The 21,735-nt window shown below is 47.3% G+C and overlaps 1 protein-coding gene across 3 annotated transcripts in view; it reads left to right on the top strand.

Annotated features, from left to right (window-relative positions):
• JADE1 (jade family PHD finger 1) overlaps window positions 1-21,735 on the top strand; it is an 89,411-nt gene that overhangs the window by 59,536 nt on the left and 8,140 nt on the right. For all 3 annotated transcript variants that reach the window (XM_075348675.1, XM_075348686.1, XM_075348697.1), the window contains exons 9-10: window positions 14,514-15,035; window positions 17,511-17,631. In XM_075348675.1, coding sequence (XP_075204790.1) covers window positions 14,514-15,035; window positions 17,511-17,631 — 643 coding nt within the window. The remainder of the gene's footprint in view (window positions 1-14,513; window positions 15,036-17,510; window positions 17,632-21,735) is intronic.

The following is a 21,735-nucleotide window of genomic DNA, read 5'->3' as shown; positions in this document are numbered from 1 at the left end:
AGCCGAGCGGGAAAGTATCAGGCTCCCTGCACACGTAGCCAGGGTAAATATCGGGTAACCATGCATAGCACTTTGCTTGGTTACCCGATATTTACCTTGGTTACCAGCGTATACCGCTTAGTGCTAACTCCTTGCACACGTAACCAGGGTAAATATCGGGTAACTAGGCAAAGCGCATTGCTTGGTAACCCGATGTGTATCCTGGTTTCGTGTGCAGGGAGCCAGAGAGAGCATGCGCAGCGAATGGATTGCCCTGCTCAAAAAATGTTACAAGCTGCGTTCCTTCTGCCCCGCGGTCAGTCGTTCCACGACTGATCAGTCGGGTGGAGGATGCAACGCAGCATCATCAGTCACAATCCGCCGCTCATACAAGTCTATGGGAACAACGGAATCCGCCAAACGGATTCCGTTGTTTACCAGAGCAGCGGATTGTGACTGATACAATTTAACGGAAGTGTGAACCAAGCCTTAGAAAAAAAAAACTACTTTGAAAGCGGCTGGAGACAGAGACTGCACTATAGATGAGTTGGAAGGCCAGGTCCCTAGTGGCTTCTCCCCGTCCACTGCCCTGGACTGATAGGTCTCTCCCTGTGTGCATGTATAGACCGAGACCTGTGAATCCAAGCCAGCAGGTGGGGAAAAACCCGCCAGGGACCCACCTATCCAACTAGTCTAGAGCATGGTCTCAGTCCCTTGTGGCCTTCAAGGCATGGTTTGTCTGGGTTTTTTTGTGTGGTTTTTTTTTTTGCTTGTTTTTTTGTTTTTTTCTGAAACTCCGCAGTGTGTCAGTCAATCAAACCTAGCTGAGATAATGCAGTGAGTGACTGATATATGCTGCCCACATATTCCACAATTGATTTTGTTTTTTTGGGGTTTTTTTTTCTTCACCATGTTTACTATATGGTAAAACTGATGTCTCATTATGATAGTTTTTCTTTTATCTAAATGGTGAAAAAAAAAAATGAGAAATTTATAATAATACTATAAAAAAAAAAACTTTATCACGATTTTCCGAGACCCATAGCATTCTCATTTTTCTGGATCTGGGGCTCAGTGATGGCTTATTTTTTATGTCTTGAGCTGACATTTTTAATTTATACCATGTTTGGATAGATGTGCTGTTTTGATCGCCTGGTATTCCATTTTAATGCAATGTTGTGGCAACCAAAAAAACCCGTAATTTTTGGCATTTTGGATTTTTTTTTTTCTCGCTAGGCTGTATACCGATCAGATTTTTATGTTATACTAGCTGTAGTACCTGGGCATTGCCCGGGATAGTAACTGTCTCTCTGTCTCTCTCCCAGTCTCTGTCTGTGTGTCTCTGTCTGTCTGTCTCTCTGTCTGTGTCTTTCTTTGTCTGTGTCTTTCTTTGTCTGTCTGTTTCTATGTGTCTGTATTTGTATCAGTCTATCTGTCTCCATCTGTGTCTGACCGTCTCTCTCTGTCTCTGTATGTGTGCGTCTGTCTCTCTCCCCGTCTGTGTGTGTCTCTCTCTCTTCCCGCATGTGTGTGTCTCTCTCTCTCTCCCCGTCTGTGTGTGTCTCTCTCTCCCCGCATGTGTGTGTCTCTCTCTCTCCCAGTCTGTGTGTGTCTCTCTCTCTCCCCGTCTGTGTGTCTCTCTCTCTCTCTCCCCGTCTGTGTGTGTCTCTCTCTCTCTCTCCGTCTGTGTGTGTCTCTCTCTCTCCCCCCGTCTGTGTGTCTCTCTCTCTCTCTCCCAGTCTGTGTGTCTCTCTCTCTCTCCCCGTCTGTGTGTGTCTCTCTCTCTCTCCCCGTCTGTGTGTGTCTCTCTCTCTCTCCCCGTCTGTGTGTGTCTCTCTCTCTCTCTCCCCGTCTGTGTGTCTCTCTCTCTCTCCCCGTCTGTGTGTCTCTCTCTCTCTCCCCGTCTGTGTGTGTCTCTCTCTCTCTCCCCGTCTGTGTGTGTGTCTCTCTCTCTCTCTCTCTCTCTCTCCCCGTCTGTGTGTCTCTCTCTCTCTCCCCGTCTGTGTGTGTCTCTCTCTCTCCCCGTCTGTGTGTGTGTGTCTCTCTCTCTCTCTCTCTCTCTCTCTCTCTCTCTCCCCGTCTGTGTGTGTGTCTCTCTCTCTCTCTCTCTCTCTCTCTCTCTCCCCCGTCTGTGTGTGTGTGTGTGTCTCTCTCTCTCTCTCTCTCTCTCTCTCTCTCTCCCCGTCTGTGTGTGTGTGTGTCTCTCTCTCTCTCTCTCTCTCCCCGTCTGTGTGTGTCTCTCTCTCTCTCTCTCTCTCTCCCCGTCTGTGTGTCTCTCTCTCCCAGTCTGCCTCTTTCCGTCTCTCCACCGACATCATATTACCTTACACATAAGCTTCTTATACTAACAGTTTATTTTGTTCCTATAGCAACCACTGACAGTTACTATTAATAGCCATTAGCTACCACCTCCATTCAGTTAAATGGAGGCAGGATTATGGTGAAAAACTATAAAGCGCGGGGTTACATTTTCCCGTCAAAACATAGTCTATGACGTTCCCTGGGTTACATGTGGCGTCTGTGCAAAATTTCGTGATTGTAAATGCGACGGTGTGGATTCCTTTAGCGGACATACACACATACATACACTGAGCTTTATATATTAGATTTTGATAGATCGGACATTTCTGAATGCGGAGATTCCAAACATGAGGGTTTTTTTATTATTTTATTTTCAATGGGGCAAAAGGAGGGTGATAGTTATTTATTTTATTGATTTTACTAGTCCCCCAGTGGATTATATGGCTACACTATCTGATTGCATTTGCTGATCAGAGAAATGCTTGAGCATTGCTCTGATCACCAGAAATGCTGTGTTTCTGTGAGTGCCGGCGCTCTGTTGACATTCACAGGAAGTGCGTCATGGCAGCAACAGGGGTCATCATCTGACCCTGCGTTGCCATGACAACCCATTGGCGCCCCGTGATTGCGCCAGGGGCCGCTGATGGCGGCGGGGAACAGCACGATCCCCACGAGCATGCATTAGATCACGCTGTCTGAGGTTAAAGGTTAAAAGGCGCGGGTGGATCGGAGCCCGCTGTAACAGGACAGACACGACCAGCACGTCCTTGGTCGTGAAGGGGTTAATACTTAGGCACTTTTTTTTTTTCTCAACATACAAAGTCCCGGATATTTAAATATATAACTTTGACGCTCACAAATATCTGCAAATGTCATTTCCAGATGTTGCAAATGAGGTTATGTAAAACCCTATTTACTGCCATTGTCCTGTAAATTAGTTACAGATTTTTGTTGTGGAAATTTTCACTTAAAATCTGAAAAAAATAGAACATATCTTTCAAGCTACTGTTCACGTCAGCAATGGACAGCACATTGTCCAATTGTAACACACTAGCAAAATGGTGTATTTAATTTCGTGCAGGAGGTCATGTAAACTTATTTTACTGTAAGGGGTGATTGATTGAGTGATTATTCTAATAGCATGACCATCGGGACCAGATGATGCAGGCAATAAGCGTGGCGGCAACTCATATGCAGGGCCTGTCTGCTGCAATGTCAGTTCTGCCATCCATTTCTGCGATGTTTGACTTTGACTAACCCTCCCCAGGAGAGTCTGCATTCCTGAGGGATCCAAATAGAGCCTCAGTTTATGGAGGTACAATCTAGCTTCCACTTCCGTCCCGCTAAAGTGGGGATCCCAAGGAGAGATACGGATTATTGATCTGTTTCAGATCCACTCCACGCTCACCTCTTCCCTTCTGATCAGTCCAATAAACATTTATGATCTCTCTACTGTCTAACCAAGTGCTGCCCAGTTCAAACCACATATGGCAGCGAGGTGGTCAGGAGACCCACGATGTTGTTAGTTCCTGGGGATGTTCCGAGCTATATTCGAGGCCCCAGGTTGTACCTCTTCTTCTTTGTCCCTTTTTTCTCTAAAGCAGAAGATGGACACTGGCCCGGTATGCCTTAGTCTTCCGTATCTTGGTGGCAGAGCTTGCGTGGAATGAAGAAGCTTTGGTAACGATCTGGCAGGGCCTGTCCAGAGGCATCAAGGCTGGCAGAGATAGGTCTCCGCTTCAATGAGCGGTCCATGGAACAAGCCTCGGTGTCTCCTCATGCCCAAAGACCACCCAGATTGGCCCCATACTTCTAGTTGTCTTTGCTACCACAAGCCGCCCCTGAGCTTATATAGGTGGAGCTGGCTAAGCTTTTAGTGCAGGAATGACAGCAGAGGCTCAGAGATGATGCTTCCACAGTACATACATGCAATGGACATTTCTTTATCGTTCCTTATGGGAGACCCAAACCATGGGTGTATAGCTTCTGCCTCCGGAGGACACACAAAGTACTACACTCAAACGTGTAGCTCCTCCCTCCGGGCTATATACACCCCCTGGATGACAATCTAACCAGTTCAATGCTTTGTGTTTCAGGAGGTCACACACACTTGCATTCTCTGATATTTTTTTCATTTTTATTTTAATTTTAAAGATTTGGAAGAAAAGCGGGTCCAGTCTGGACTCCCGGCATGTCCCTTCACACCCCACTCTGTCGGCGGTGCTGTTAAGGTTGACTTTACAAGGCTGGAGCCTTCACATGCCGCGCTCCTTCACATCCTCTGAGAGGCTCTGGTTTGAAGTGGGAGCCGTCACGGTCCTCTCTGCTTGCAGGAGACCGGTCTCCATCCACAGCCCGGTCTGGTTTCTGCTGGAAGGAGCGTTCGCCCCCCCTCAGGGACTGGCCCTGCGTCTCAAAAGCTAAGTATTGAGACGTTTTTCAGGGGTCCCGGGTACTTTTATTAGGGGGACAGTATGTGTTTTATCGTTACTGTAAATTCCGGACGGTTCTGGGGGTTTCCCCTGAGAACCGCGCCGAAGGTGCCTGCTCGTCGGCCGCATTTTAAAATCTAGGCCCCGGCTTCAGTTTGGGCCTAGTTTCGGTTTCGGCTTCTCTGCATGTCATGCATACAGGATGCATAGCGTGGCGCCGCCCACCGCCCGGCCAGCAGAGGGGAGGACACTCCTCTCTGGGGAGATGTTCCCTCCCCTGTATCTCTCCCTGGCCCTCCGTTTTCCCGCTCTTGGGCTAATACCCGCCCCCCCTCCTCCTTCCAGCGCCATTTTCTCAGCGTTCTTACACTGGACGGCGCTGGATGCTGAGGCTGCTGCTGTTTAGGAAGGCTGACGCTTTACTGGGGCTTTGAGCTGTGGAATCCGGAGGGCACACAGAGAGCGGTCTGGTAAGCCACAACCTCTGGTTGTGGGCTTTTTATTACACTCTCAGGGCATTCTACAGGAGTGTATTCTTGCTGCAGAGTTTCCACCTCAGCAGCATGTCTGTCACCCGAAGCAAGGCTGCAAACATGTACGCTATATGCACTGCTTGTAAGCTCATTCTGCCAGAGCCAAGCACATACCCACATTGTGATGCCTGTGCTAATATGGTTGTGTCTCAGCCTGGAGCCTCCTCAGGGGTCCCTCCGGCTGCTCCGGCCCCGGTGGCTGAACCCCCGGCTTGGGTAGCATCCTTTTCACAAGCTATTTCCCAGTCCTTTGCCGACTCCATGGGGCAGCTGTCCTGGACACTGCTGACCATGCATCAGCCCCCTTCTCAGGGTGCCTCTGCTGCTCCGAGCTCTGCAGAGCTCTCAGAGCATGTCCTAGGACCCCGTCCCCCTAAACGGAGACGCAGGGACCCTTCTCCTTCCTCTTCCCACGGCTCTGATTCACGTGCCGAGGTGCAGGGCGAGGAGGATTCGTTTACTGTGGGCTCAGACGCTACCTCTATGTACCCCATTGACTTGTCTGAGGGTGATGCGGATGTTAGTGACTTGATTGCGTCCATTAACTCCGTACTGAACCTCAACCCACCAGAGTCAGAGGAACAAGCCTCTCTGGTAGAGATACACCAGTTTACCTCACCTAAGAAAGCTAGGAGTATGTTTTTTAACCACTCCAGCTTTCACACCACTGTTACCAAGCCCAGGGCCTGTCCTGACAAACGTTTTCCGAAGTGTAGTTCAGATGACCGTTTTCCTTTTCCACCAGAGGTGGTTAAGGAATGGGCCCAGTCCCCAAAGGTAGACCCTCCGGTGTCCAGAATCTCAGCCCGCACAGTCGTAGCTGTGGCTGATGGCACTTCTCTTAAGGATCCCACTGACCGCCAGGTTGACCTTCTGGCCAAGTCTGTATATGAGGCGGCAGGAGCCTCGTTCTCCCCGTCTTTTGCGGCAGTGTGGGCTCTTAAGGCAGTCTCTGCCTCTCTGGCGGAGATACATTCCCTCACCAGGGACTCTATTCCTGAGACGGATGCCTTAACTTCTCAAGCTTCGGCTTTTGCATCCTACGCCATGTCTGCCATCCTGGAGGCTTCTCACCGCACGGCGGTGGCCTCCGCTAACTCCCTCGCGATCCGCAGGATCTTGTGGCTTCGAGAGTGGAAAGCAGACGCTTCCTCTAAGAAGTTCCTTGCGAGTCTCCCTTTTGCTGGGTCCCGGCTGTTTGGGGAACAGCTGGATGACATAATTAAGGAAGCTACTGGCGGGAAGAGTACTTCCTTGCCACAAACTAAAGCCAGGAAACCTGTCCAGGGCAGGAACCAATCGAGGTTTCGTTCCTTTCGTTCCTCTAACTGGTCATCCTCTAAGCCCTCGACCTTGTCCACTACCGCAGCCAAGGATCGTAAATCCAACTGGCGCGCAAAGTCCACCATATCTGCAGTCCACATCCCAGGCGTGGAAAACTGGGAGGCCGATTATCTCAGCCGTCAAACCGTGGACAGCGGCGAGTGGGCCCTGCATCCGTCAGTGTTCAGATCAATCTGCCGCAAGTGGGGCACTCCGGAAGTGGATCTAATGGCATCCCGGCACAACAACAAGGTTCCGGTTTACGTGGCTCGCTCCCACGATCCTCAAGCCTTCGCAGCAGACGCACTGGTTCAAGATTGGTCTCAGTTCCGTCTGGCCTATGTGTTTCCCCCTCTAGCGCTCTTGCCCAGGGTTCTGCGCAAGATCAGAATGGAGGGCCGTCGAGTCATACTCATTGCTCCGGACTGGCCCAGGCGAGCTTGGTACCCAGACCTGCTCCGTCTGTCCGTAGAGGTGCCGTGGCATCTCCCGGACTGCCCAGACCTTCTCTCTCAAGGTCCGTTCTTCCGCCAGAATTCTGCGGCTCTCAGATTGACGGCGTGGCTCTTGAGTCCTGGATCCTGACGGCTTCAGGCATTCCCTCTGAGGTCATCTCCACCATGACTCAGGCTCGGAAGTCTTCCTCGGCCAAGATTTACCACAGGACTTGGAGGATTTTCCTGTCCTGGTGTCGCTCTTCCGACCATGCTCCTTGGCCGTTCTCCTTGCCGACCATCCTGTCTTTTCTACAGTCCGGTCTACAGCTAGGACTGTCCCTCAATTCCCTCAAGGGACAGGTGTCGGCTCTGTCGGTATTGTTCCAGCGGCGTATCGCCCGACTGGCCCAGGTGCGCACCTTCATGCAGGGCGCATCTCCTATCATTCCTCCTTACCGGCGGCCCTTGGATCCCTGGGACCTTAATCTGGTCCTCACGGCCTTACAGAAACCCCCCTTTGAGCCTCTCAGGGAGGTTCCTTTGTTTAGACTTTCACAGAAAGTTGTTTTTCTAGTAGCCATAACTTCTCTCAGGAGAGTTTCTGATTTGGCTGCGCTCTCTTCGGAATCCCCCTTTTTGGTGTTTCACCAAGACAAGGTGGTTCTTCGTCCGACTCCGGACTTTCTCCCTAAGGTGGTGTCTCCTTTCCACCTTAACCAGGACATTTCATTGCCTTCTCTTTGTCCGACCCCTGTGCATCGCTTTGAGAAGGCGTTGCACTCCTTAGATTTGGTGCGGGCGCTCCGAATCTATGTGTCACGCACCGCCGTTTTTAGGCGGTGCACCTCACTTTTTGTGCTAACCACTGGTCAGCGCAAGGGTCTCGCTGCTTCTAAACCGACCCTAGCTCGTTGGATCAGGTCGGCTATCACTGATGCCTACCAGTGTTCTCAGGTGCCTCCTCCGCCAGGGATAAAGGCGCACTCGACCAGAGCTGTCGGTGCCTCCTGGGCTTTCAGGCACCAGGCTACGGCTCAGCAGGTTTGTCAGGCTGCCACGTGGTCCAGTCTGCACACTTTTTCGAAGCACTACCAAGTGCATGCTCATGCTTCGGCAGATGCGAGCTTGGGCAGACGCATTCTTCAGGCGGCTGTCGCCCATTTGTGAAGTTAGGTTTTGCCTACTTCTCAGTTTGGTTTATTTCCCACCCATGGACTGCTTTGGAACGTCCCATGGTTTGGGTCTCCCATAAGGAACGATAAAGAAAAAGAGAATTTTGTTTACTTACCGTAAATTCTTTTTCTTATAGTTCCGACATGGGAGACCCAGCACCCTCCCTGTTGCCTGTTGGCAGTTTTTTGTTCCGTGTGTTTCACCGGCTGTTCCATGGTTGTATAATTGGACTATAACCTGATTTGGTTTTTTTTCCCCCCTATCTTCCTAACCACAGAAAATGTCTGTCAACTTCTGCAACGTCTTCAGGAAAACAATTTGCCACGTTGTCCAAATGTGTCTTTGAAAAAACCTCCTTACCCTTCCTTGGCTACTTCGTCTCTAACCAAGGTCTCGGGATTGATCCTGAGAAGGTTTTTGCTGTGCTCTTATGGCCTCGTCCCCAGGGTTGAGTGCCATTTTTAGTATTTCATGGGTTTCGCTAACTTCTACAGGCAATTTATTCCACATTTCTAGTCTCTCATGACCCCCCTTTCTGCCTTAACCAAGAAAGGTACTAATTCCAATCTTTGGCCAGAAACTGCCATGTCAGCCTTCCATCACTTGAGAGAGGCCTTTGTGAGAGCTTTGGTGTTGCACCACCCAGATCCTAACAAGCAGTTCCTCCTGGAGTTGGACGTCTCTTCTATTGGTCCTGGGGCAGTTGTCCTGCAAAGAACTTCGGGAAAGTCTGTCTCTTGTGTTTTTTTTTCTCCAAACTGTTCTAACCAGCAGAGTGAAACTACACCATTGGGGATCTTCAGCTTCTGACTGTCAAGTTCGAGGAGTGGCGACATATACAAGAGGGCACCAGCTCTCCGGTAATAATTTCTATGGATCATAAGCATCTTCCTGCAGTTCGCCAACCGGTTGAATCTTTGTCACACCAAGTGGTCACTCTTTTTTGCTCCTTTTAACTTAGAAATTTCACGTCCGTTCTACAGAGAAGAATGTTAAAAATGTTCTGTCTTGGTCCGTAGACGTGTCTGATTCTGTGGAGGAGTCTCAGCATATTATTGAAGCAGCCCCTGTCCTTCTCATACGTTCCTCCAGGCAAAACGTTTGTCCCTATGGTTAAAAGAAAGCGAATTCTGTCCTAGGACATGAGTCCTAGTTGGCAGGTCATATGAACATCTACAAATCCACCGAGCTGATTGCTTGCCACCCAATCTTTGGATAACAAATTCTTTTCACACCTTAAAGTCTTAAAGCTCTTAAAGTCAGTAGCCCTTAATCACTTCTCCAAGGCCCACCCTCCAGCTCTTGTGCCCGTTGCTGAGGGTATTTCTGATGTGTTCGAAGTGAAGGACTTCCTGGATTCAGAAGAAGTTCGGGGGAAGACCTTCTATTTGGTAGACTAAATGGGCTTTGGACCAGAGGAGAGATCCTAAGAGAGTGCAGAGAATGTCTAGATTACCCCTGTCATATTGGAAAAGTTAGTTCTCGGTCGGGTTGGCAAAATAAGGGAGGTGCGCAAGGAGGGGGGTACTGTCATTGTGGCAACACGTATGCGTCCCCAGTGGCGTGCTACTCTCTGCATTCGCCACTTTGCTCCTTCATGTGCCATGCCACCACGCTTAGCCCTCATGCAGTTTTTCTACTCTGCGGCATATCCCTGCTGTTCCTTCTGGCTTAGGGCGGCACAGCTGAGATTTAACCCTCCTACGTCACACAGGGTTTATCAGGCGGCTCCTCCCTCCATTCCGTTCATGACCGTGACCTTAGCTACGAAAATTGAACCTGTGCTGCCTGCTCTGACCTCAGACAAGTCTGAGTTTTCCAGCAATGACTATGACCCGGGAACCCCCCCCCCCCCCCCCCCCCCCAAAAAAAAAAACCAGCTAGAGCAACTAAGGAGTGGCTCTATAAGAAGCATTTCAAGGTCCTGGATTGACCTAACCAGTCTCCAGACCTGAACCCAATAGAAAATCTTCAGAGGGAGCTGAAACGCAATGTTGCCAGAGACAGCCCCGAAACATGAAAGATCTGTAGAAGATTTGTATGGAGGAGTGGGCCAAAAGCCCTGCTGCAGTGTGTGCAAACATGGTCAAGACCTACAAGAAATGTATGATTTCTGTAATTTCAAACAATGGTTTCTATACTAAATTTGTTTTTCTATTATGTTACTTATTTTATGCAATAAAATGACAATTATTTAAAAATTGTACAATGCAATTTTCTGAGGGTTTTTTTTTCTTTTAGGGTACTTTCACACCTCCGGTTTTTCTTCTGCGGCACAATCCGGCACTTTGCAGGAAAATCGCAACCGGTTTTTTTTGCTGCCGGTTGCGATTTTCCTGCATAGACTTTAATTAGTGCCGCATTGTGCCGCATGGCCTTGCGTTCCATCCGGTTTTTGCCGCATGCGGCAGATTTAGCCGATGCGGCGGCCGGATGGAACGTTGCCTGGCACGTTTTTTCGTGCGGCAAAAAAAACCGCATCGCGCCGCATTCGGCCGATGCGGCGCATCTCTCAATGCATGCCTATGGCGGCCGGATGCGGCGCGATGCGGCAAATACCGCATCCGGCCGCCGCATGCGGTTTTTGCCACTGCGCATGCTCAGTAGCATGCCGCAAGCGACAAAAACCGGGCGGGCCGCATGGGAAAAACTTATGCAAAGGATGCGGTGTTTTCACCGCATCCGTTGCATAGCTTGCACAGCCGGATTGAGCCGCAGGGCTCAAGCCGGATGTGTGAAAGTAGCCTCAGGAGGGGGATTCTGTTTGTCACAGGTGAAGTGTACCTAAGATAAAAATTACAGACCTCTCCATTCTTAGGTGGGAAAACTTGAAAAATCGAAGTGTATCAAATATTTATTTTCCTCACTGTATCCTCTCCTCAAGACAATTCACATTGCACTTGGGTGGTGACAGCACGACATTGGGCTTTCAAAAGAAATTGGAAATCATTGCACTAATGCATAATGTCAATCTGGACCCAGTCCACTTGTTGCTTGGCTGCAGCTATAATAGTTACCAGGTGATGTTCCTCTGTCATTCCTTCTGGAAATATATCAATAGATTGGCAACGGAAAACTTCCACATTCAATGCTAACAATGTGAAAAGTAGAAACAACCCCAGGGATGTGACACAGGACCATCGGCATATGTTATCACTCCTCTTACCAATTAGAGAAGATGAGCCTGTGCACCTCTACACCTAATTACTACTCTGATTTCTTCACGTTCATGACTTTGATATACATGTATGTCCAGACGTAGCTGGGATGTATGATCTCTGCACGACGTCTACTAGGTGCCCTTCATCTAAGGCTCTGATCAGGAGAGCCCTTGAACCGTAATCATCTCTTAATGCAAAATAGCATGAAGAAAAATGTATGAGCATGTGGGTGTAATGTGTTTTTTGTTTTATTGGGGTTTTTTTGTTTGTTTTAATGCTTTATTTTTTTTATTCTGTCTAGTGTGAAAAGTCTCCAAAACCTCAAGCAGTAGAAAGGGTTAAGCGCTATAATCTCAAAAATAGAATAATGTTTAATATGTTCTCCAGTCATTATCATATTCTCCCCTGTGGGCATCATAAAAACAGGATGAATTTCATCTCTCGGGGGATGTTACATAATCACAGATGTAATTATAGGGTTTTATTTTTGTTGTGGTGTGTTTTTTTTCCCTCTAATCCCTGAGGGCTGAAGATGACTGTAGATGTGTGATTAAACTGTTCTGCATGCTTGTGATGAAGTAGACTTCCATCCAGTCCATGGACGGCAGCGTGCGGCCTGTGTAAATGAGCAGCTCCGATCCCTGGAATTGCTGGCAGTCATTTAAATGCCATGGGATAATGACTAAAACCTTTCCATGGTCTAATAGTCGGCCATTGCCCAGGTGATGGCAGTCATCTATGCGGTGCGGCATTGATCCGCTCCATACGCCCCGCAGTCTTCTGTTCATTTTCCAATAACATCTTTTGTAGTTTGTGCTGTTGTATTTTCTTGTTTCCTTTTGCTCCTTCATGTTTATTTTTTTCCAGCTTATTGATTTCTGACGCCAGAGCGGCCTAGTCTCAGATGATGTAAAGCCGGTTAATAACTGTCTTGTGTGCTTTCCCTTTCATCTGTGCGCTGAATCAACCTGAGCAGGAAAACCCAGAGGAGGCAGGATTGGCTTCTTTTCAGGGGAGCGCAGAAATATTCTGTTGTCATTGTGTGTTAGTCTCTGAGGTTAGAAAGCTGTCATGTAGCACAGCCTAAAACGCTCTCTGCAGCCCAAAGTAACTTTTTTTTTTTTGCCAGTTAACACACGCTGTAATAGACAGCCTTAGCCATTTCCAAATGCAGCATAAATAAAGAACTACAGGCTAGATCTTACTGGATATGTTGAGAAAATAATATTTTCCACTAGTATTATAGATCAGATCCAAAAGGCATCTGCACTACAGGTAACAACCATACAATAGTGTAACACCCTCACAATGCTGGGTATAATCCTCTTACCTACAGGGCTGTATATACTAGAGCGGGGGTGTCAAACTCTACATTAGCATTTTGGCTGCCTTCATAGGGCCGTTTGTAATGGTAAGATAACCTGAGACACCATGTCACACACCATTCACATCCACTGATCACGGATAGAAAATAGCGACTAAACAAAATGCATACTCAAATGTGTAGTTAATGTCATTCAGCTTAATTTCTTTGTTGAAATATATTCTATTATAGTTTTAATATAGGTTTTTAAAAATGTTTACTTTTTGTTTTCTTGTTGGATGTTTGCTACCGTTTGTCCTTGGTCAGCGTGTGTCTGGTTTTAGGTCTTGTGCTGTAAAAATCTGTTAATTAGCATGGAGGTTGACATCAGCAAGGTGTGATCTGTGCTTAGTCTTGTTTAGAATAATTTTTGAAAACCTACATCGGAACTGTTCCTGGGGTAGGGCCGTCGGAGCTGTTCCTGGGGTAGGGCCGTCGGAGCTGTTCCTGGGGTAGGGCCGTCGGAGCTGTTCCTGGGGTAGGGCCGTCGGAGCTGTTCCTGGGGTAGGGCCGTCGGAGCTGTTCCTGGGTTAGGGCCGTCGGAGCTGTTCCTGGGTTAGGGCCGTCGGAGCTGTTCCTGGGGTAGGGCCGTCGGAGCTGTTCCTGGGGTAGGGCCGTCGGAGCTGTTCCTGGGTTAGGGCCGTCGGAGCTGTTCCTGGGGTAGGGCCGTTGGAGCTTTGCCACCACTGTCTGTAGATTACTGAACAGAATGGTGTAGAGGTGTGCATCGGTCCTCAAAATCCAAGATTGTATCTGCTCCTTGTGCTTATACTACTCCCTCTGAATCTTGCTGTGGGATGCAGCCAGCGCCAGCATGTGGGGTAGCGTAAGCACAGGGTGCAGGTACAGTCATGGATTTTGAGCTCCAGTGAACATTTCCACACTGCTATTTTCAGCAACTCATAAGGACTAGCTCTCCACTGTCTTTTATGGAAAAAGTGAAGCGCTGATTTTTCTGCGTTCGGACCTTGCGGGCTACATAAAATGACCTAGTGGACATGACTTTTCCCAGAGACCTTGCATTTGACATGTGCACTAGAGTTCTACCTAGTATATTACTCGCTGCTCCACACTAGGGAAGAAATTACTGATGCCGAACGTGAGGAGAACTGTTCACATGTACAATGGGGAAAGTAAGTATTTGATACACTGGTGATTTTACAAGTTTTCTCACCTACAAAGAATGGAGATGTCTGTAATTTTTATTGTAGGTACACTTCAGCTGTGACAGACAGAATTAAAAAAATCCAGAAAATAACATTGTATGATTTTTAAATAATTAATTTGCATTTTATTGCATGAAATAAGTATTTTATTACCCACCAATCAGCATGAATTCTAGCTCTCCCAGACCTGTTACTTTTTCCGCTGTGGAGCTAGCGAGGATATCTGATTAAGGGTCCGCTCAAGTTTGCGTATAAAAAAAATCGTTCCCATTTTAATCTAGAGAAGTGGGGCGAGTGAAATCCGTTTGGTATTCCATATGTCATGCGAGTGTGCGATTATTTTCTCGCATACCATCCATATGACATGATTTTTCTTTCTCACCACCTATTATCCTACAATCATTTACAGGACCATTTACAGTGTTCTGTGCTACAGAATGGAAATGTGTCTGTAAAAGATGGATGACCAATGGGTTTTTTTTTTTTATTGCACCTATAGACTTGCATTGGCGAGTTTTGGTCATTTGATGCCACCATATGTAGCATACTTTGATTTTTTAATTTGTTTTTTTTTTTTTTTTTTGCTGCCTTTAACATGAATTGGGTAGAACTCTCTTAACGTCATGTTGTTCTTTTTGCTTTCAGTGCTCTGTTAAAAATTGCCGAATTGCTTTTCATGTCACCTGCGCCTTTGATCGCGGCCTGGAGATGAAGACCATCCTGACAGAAGAAGACGAAGTAAAATTTAAGTCTTATTGCCCAAAGCATAGTGGAAGCAAGAAAACAGAGGATGGCCAGATCATTGAGAGCCCTAGTGACTTAAATGGTGCAGCCGAGGCTTCGCCATCTTGTTTGGATGATTTACAAGGTCTCGCTGCCTGCCAGCAGGAGGCGAAGCACGCAAGCCAGCGTAAACTGAAGCTCCAGCAGCTCGAGGACGACTTCTATACATTTGTCAATGTACAGGATGTGAGTCAGGCCATGCAAATCCCATACGATGTCACAGACTTTATTTACCAGTATTGGAAACTGAAGAGGAAAGCCAACCTTAACAAACCACTCATCACTCCTAAGAAGGATGAAGAAGACAACTTGGCCAAACGGGAACAAGACTTTTTGATTCGTCGTTTGCAACTATTTACTCATCTGCGACAGGATCTAGAGCGGGTGAGAACTTGTTTCTTTCTGCTGGATTGTGCATGTGATGTAAAGGGGCTGTAAATCAGTACAGCAGAGGATTGCAAATAAACTTACCTTTGCTCTATTTAACCCATTAATCATTGGTGAGCCTGATCCATTCAGCGTGGGTGTTGGCTGTGTTACATATTCTGTACCCGACAGCAACTGTTGCTATTTTAGCTAGCTGTTACAGTGGCGTCAACATGGCCACTGTCCTTCTGACGGCCATCACCACCCCTAGCAATGCATATGGCTGGGCATCATAGGAAATAGTCAGTTTCACAATAAACTGCAATAATAAGGTATATACTGTGTATTGCATTGGCCATCACGTGATTGCAAGTTTAAGTCCTTTAAAGGGTCGTCTACTACTTAGATGATCGCTTTGTTTTCCCACAGTTAATATCACTTATACTCCCTTCCTGTGCAAGTGGTTTCAGCATAGGCTTTCCCGGGGATCGCATGACATTATGTCACACAATCCATGCGGCTAGTCAGCAGCCGCTTGACTTTCCATCGTTCGAACATGATTGATATCCAGAGCAAGTGAGCGAGCAACCACAGCCCTCATTTCCATAGGATGCCTTTGTCAAAAGGAGGGGAAAGTGAAGCCAGCGCTGATTGGCTGCAGGGATTGCTAGACATAACAAAGTCACACAATCCCTGGGAGAGCCAGTGTCAAAACCAGCTGTTATTAATTTACTGTAGGGAAACCTAGGGATTGAGAAGGGGTTGTCCAAATAGTGGTCAGTCCCTTTTTAAGGGCATTATTTTAAAGGGAACCTGTCAGCTGAAATTGAGCGATGGGGGACAGCGTAAAGCAGCAGGAGGCAGAATAACGGACAACAGACAGCCCGCCCCGTGTACGAATAACAAGATTTGCATACGAAAACGTACCACTTTATAAAGTATTTATTTTGGTCTAAGAGGGGGCACAATAGCAATAGGAACCTTGCTAGAATGCAGCCCAGGAGCTGCAGAGGGGGAATCTTTTAGGTTTAGTGCAAAATTTCTGCTGACAGGTTCCCTTTAAAGATATAAAAACATTTTTTTTCTCATTCAGCACATTTTATTGGAAAATGTCATTCAAAGATACAATTCCTGCAAAAAAAAATGTGCTCTGATTTTAAGAACCAGACTACAAACGCGCCAATTGTAGTCTGGTCCTGCAGTCATACGATTTCCATCTTTCCCTTAGTTAAAACTAATACATTCAGTAGGTTAATAAAAGTAGTCCACAGATGGGAAATAGTGTGATTGACCATGCTCTTTTGTAGTCTGTTACCATGGAGACGCATAGGTCTGCATTGGAGCTCGAGAAATGAGACTAACTGTTTTGGCCTTTTTTTTTTTTTTTTTTTTACATCAAGACTATTTGTAAAATAGCTTTATTCATTATAGATGTATTAGGGCAAAGAAAAATGACTGTTTTGGTGGACACAGTCAACAGAACAGGCCATATGCAAAAATGTAATCTTCTGTAGGCATGTTTGTCCTTTTTCTTTTCTTAAAGGGAACCTGACAGCTGGTACTTGCTGCCCACGGTCTAGGTCAGCCACTGGCTGTATTATCCCAGCCTGGTTGTGAAACACTGCAAGGGTTCAGATAGAAGCCTACCCTAATAGCCACCGGGCACTGAGCTGCGCTGTGCATTAGCCGTACAGGTAGGTCCCCGGCGACTTCTCCTTGCCCGCTGCTCTGGATTGACATGTCTCTGCCTATATGTGCACGTAGGCAAAGACTGTCAGTCACTTTCCGCGTGGGAGGAGAAGCCACCAGGGACCCACCTGTCCAACTAGTCTGTTGTGTGGCTCAGTCTCGGTGGCAATTAAAATATGCGTTGACGTTTCAGTTAAAACATACCTAGCGGATATAACGCAGGCAGTGCCCATGGATTGGGCATCAGGTGTCAGCAGACAGGTTCCCTGTAATATAGTTGGCAGGAGAACCCCTTGGCACGGGGCCAGCTTACCAGTTCCTATGTCTTCTCCAGCCCACTTTCAGGGCTTGTAGTGGTCATTCACACATCTGTGTTACTATTATTGCTGTGAAACAGAAAGGCTTTCATTTACAGGAGAAAATATTATTGCAACGAACAGGACAAAATGAATGCATTTTCCACATAAAATAACAGATGACAGATGACTATTCACAAGATATTGGGATCCTGGCAAATGACCAGTAGCTGCTTCAGGTCCTTTCCTCTTTTTCGCCTGAAGTTTCTAGAAATAAGAGTGCATTACATTAGTGCCTGAGTACTGGCTGGCTTGTCTCCCCGCACTGCTTATCCCTTGGATCCTGTTACATGAATCCTGTGGCTTTACATTGTCGTCTGTACATCTGCTGTGGTGTAGTAATCCCTATCGAGCCAACGGAGGATTCTGGCGTCAAGTCAAGATGCATCCTGTGTGCTAAACAAATGCTGTATCCACACGCTGAGGTTTCCTTTCTTCCCTGTTTTAGGTACGCAACCTCACATACATGGTGACCAGGAGGGAGAAGATGAAGCGCTCTGTTTGTAAAGTTCAGGAGCAAATCTTTAATCTTTACACAAAGCTGTTGGATCAGGAGAGAAGCAGCGCTGGTAGGATTTGTAGTATAACTGCAATATATACGTTCTGCTTGTATCGCTCTGAATTCATAACACTGTGTCCCTAAACCTGCCACACATGATTGATTGATCACTACTATTGATGATCGGGCACTACCATGCACAGGTGCTTGATACTAGTGATGAGCACTACCATGCATGGGTACTCTGTACTAGTGATGATCGGGCACTACCATGCACAGGTGCTTGATACTAGTGATGAGCACTACCATGCATGGGTACTCTGTACTAGTGATGGACGAGCACTATCATGCATGGGTGCTCTGTACTAGTGATGAGCGAGCACTATCATGCATGGGTGCTCTGTACTAGTGATGAGGGAGCACTACCATGCACAGGTGCTTGATACTAGTGATAAGCCAGCACTACCATGCATGGGTTCTTCGTACTAGTAATGAGCGAGCACTACCATGCATGGGTGCTCTGTACTAGTGATAAGCGAGCACTATCATGCATGGGTGCTCCATACTAGTGATGAGCGAGCACTACCATGCATGGGTACTCTGTACTAGTGATGAGGGAGCACTACCATGCACAGCTGCTTGATACTAGTGATGAACGAGGACTACCATGCATGGGTGCTCTGTACTAGTGATGAGCGAGCACTACCATGCATGGGTGCTCTGTACTAATGATGAGCGAGCACTACCATGCATGGGTACTCTGTACTAGTGATGAGCGAGCACTACCATGCATGGGTACTCTGTACTAGTGATGAGCGAGCACTACCATGCATGGGTACTCTGTACTAGTGATGAGCGAGCAGTATCATGCATGGGTACTCTGTACTAGTGATGAGCGAGCACTACCATGCATGGGTACTCTGTACTAGTGATGAGGGAGCACTACCATGCACAGGTGCTTGATACTAGTGATAAGCGAGCACTACCATGCATGGGTGCTTCGTACTAGTGATGAGCGAGCACTACCATGCATGGGTGCTCTGTACTAGTGATAAGCGAGCACTATCATGCATGGGTGCTCCGTACTAGTGATGAGCGAGCACTACCATGCATGGGTACTCTGTACTAGTGATGAGGAAGCACTACCATGCACAGGTGCTTGATACTAGTGATGAGCGAGCACTACCATGCATGGGTGCTCTGTACTAGTGATGAGCGAGCACTACCATGCATGGGTACTCTGTACTAGTGATGAGCGAGCACTACCATGCATGGGTGCTCTGTACTAGTGATGAGCGAGCACTACCATGCATGGGTGCTCTGTACTAGTGATGAGCGAGCACTACCATGCATGGGTGCTCTGTACTAGTGATGAGCGAGCACTACCATGCATGGGTACTCTGTACTAGTGATGAGCGAGCACTACCATGCATGGGTGCTCTGTACTAGTGATGAGCGAGCACTACCATGCATGGGTTCTTCGTACTAGTGATGAGCGAGCACTATCATGCATGGGTGCTCCGTACTAGTGATGAGCGAGCACTACCATGCATGGGTGCTCTGTACTAGTGATGAGCGAGCACTACCATGCATGGGTACTCTGTACTAGTGATGAGCAAGCACTACCATGCATGGGTGCTCTGTACTAGTGATGAGCGAGCACTACCATGCATGGGTGCTCTGTACTAGTGATGAGCGAGCACTACCATGCATGGGTACTCTGAACTAGTGATGAGCGAGCACTACCATGCATGGGTGCTCTGTACTAGTGATGAGCGAGCACTACCATGCATGGGTGCTCTGTACTAGTGATGAGCGAGCACTACCATGCATGGGTGCTCTGTACTAGTGATGAGCGAGCACTACCATGCATGGGTACTCTGTACTAGTGATGAGCGAGCACTACCATGCATGGGTGCTCTGTACTAGTGATGAGCGAGCACTACCATGCATGGGTTCTTCGTACTAGTGATGAGCGAGCACTATCATGCATGGGTGCTCCGTACTAGTGATGAGCGAGCACTACCATGCATGGGTGCTCTGTACTAGTGATGAGCGAGCACTACCATGCATGGGTACTCTGTACTAGTGATGAGCAAGCACTACCATGCATGGGTGCTCTGTACTAGTGATGAGCGAGCACTACCATGCATGGGTGCTCTGTACTAGTGATGAGCGAGCACTACCATGCATGGGTACTCTGAACTAGTGATGAGCGAGCACTATCATGCATGGGTACTCTGTACTAGTGATGAGCGAGCACTACCATGCATGGGTACTCTGTACTAGTGATGAGCGAGCACTATCATGCATGGGTGCTCTGTACTAGTGATGAGGGAGCACTATCATGCATGGGTGCTCTGTACTAGTGATAAGCGAGCACTAGCATGCATGGGTACTCTGTACTAGTGATGAGCGAGCACTAGCATGCATGGGTACTCTGTACTAGTGATGAGCGAGCACTACCATGCATGGGTACTCTGTACTAGTGATGAGCGAGCACTACCATGCATGGGTACTCTGTACTAGTGATGAGCGAGCACTATCATGCATGGGTGCTCTGTACTAGTGATGAGCGAGCACTACCATGCATGGGTGCTCTGTACTAGTGATGAGCGAGCACTATCATGCATGGGTACTCTGTACTCATAACCGTACTCGGAGGGGCTCGACTCATGTACAGAATATGATGGAAGTCAATTCGAAACACGAACATTTTTCCTGAAGACCTTCCGGAAAAATGCTTGAGTTCCCATCTGATTCCCATTACATTCGGTATGAGTCGCACCCATCCAAGCGTCCAACTGTTCATTAGGAATACCGAGCACCCAAGCATGGTAGTGCTCGCTCATCACTAGTCGCTGCTAACCATCTGCTGGACATTTCCATCAGTAGGATACTTTTATTTTACTGCACTTGAATGAGCGACATTAATCACTAATGTGGGTGATACCAATAATTTGTACAGGCTGACAGTCGAGAAAAATCAAAATGAAACTATTGTTTTGTGCATTTACACAAAACAATGACTATTATGACTTGTAAAATAAACTATTTGTTGCAGTAATTGGCCTTAAAGAGGACTTCGTAGCTCCCCTTACATGTGTGGTAAAGGAATTGCTGATATTAGATGTTTTAGCATTGCTATTTTATTTTGCCTAAAGTCAGAACTGACCGGTCTTCTGTAAAGTAGCACTCCCATTAATATTTTTACTCCCAGAACCTGTGTAAACGTTAGTGTAGTATCAGTGTGTTTTAATATACTCACTGATGAGTTTTCTCTGGTGCTGTTCTTCTCTGCTTTTGAGTCCTATGATGGCGATTCAGAATCTCCAGATCACACTGAGCCAGAAGTTTCTATTAGGGTACGATTCCACTTGCGTATAGCTTCTGATGCGAGAGCATGGGAAGCAATTATGCTAATGACTCTCTGCTGCGAGCATCAGCCGATAGTCATGCGACTGATCTGATCTTGCGATTGTATCACAGCTGCAGAGAAGAGGGAGAGAACTTTCTCCCCATCTCCTCCTTGGCCTGTCTCTGTGTACATCGCACTGCGGTCCGATGACATGCGAGTGCAGTGCGATGTTTCCCATGCTCCAATAGACTTGTATGGGATTGCGTGAGCCAAGAATTGCTGCCAAACGCAACATGCTGCAATTCATTCTGCATGCTACTATGGCATGAGAAATCAATCGCGAATGGACACTGCCCCTTAGTTTTGCACTGGTGCAAGTGCAGGTCTGATGTTTTATCGGATTGTACTTGTCCGTGCAAAACGCAAGTGGAACCGAGCATTTACAATGTAAGTCTATAGGACCTCGTTCTAGCGCTGCATAAACTTACATTGTGAAAGAGACGTCCGGCTCACACATAGAGCTCAATGTGATCCGGAGAGTTTGAATTACCGTCATGTGACTGAGAAGAGGAGCAAAACGGCACTGGATACTGGAGAAGATGGTGATCGATGAGTATATTAATACACTGACACTACTCTACACAAATATTTACATAGTTTTTTACCATTTAAATCTGAGCACTTTAAAGAGGCAAAATGTTATGACTGACTAAAAGTGGCAAAAAATGTCCTCATAATCTGCACAAAATGTAATTCTCCTCTAGCGTGTATATATAGATATAAAATACTGCTCTGGCAAAAATTAAGAGACCACTG

This window comes from Anomaloglossus baeobatrachus, chromosome 1 (assembly GCF_048569485.1).
Source record: "Anomaloglossus baeobatrachus isolate aAnoBae1 chromosome 1, aAnoBae1.hap1, whole genome shotgun sequence".
NCBI classification, from domain to species: Eukaryota; Metazoa; Chordata; class Amphibia; order Anura; family Aromobatidae; genus Anomaloglossus; species Anomaloglossus baeobatrachus.
The sequence above is the reverse complement of the archived record's forward strand: the minus strand, read 5'-3'. Positions and strand labels throughout refer to the sequence as shown.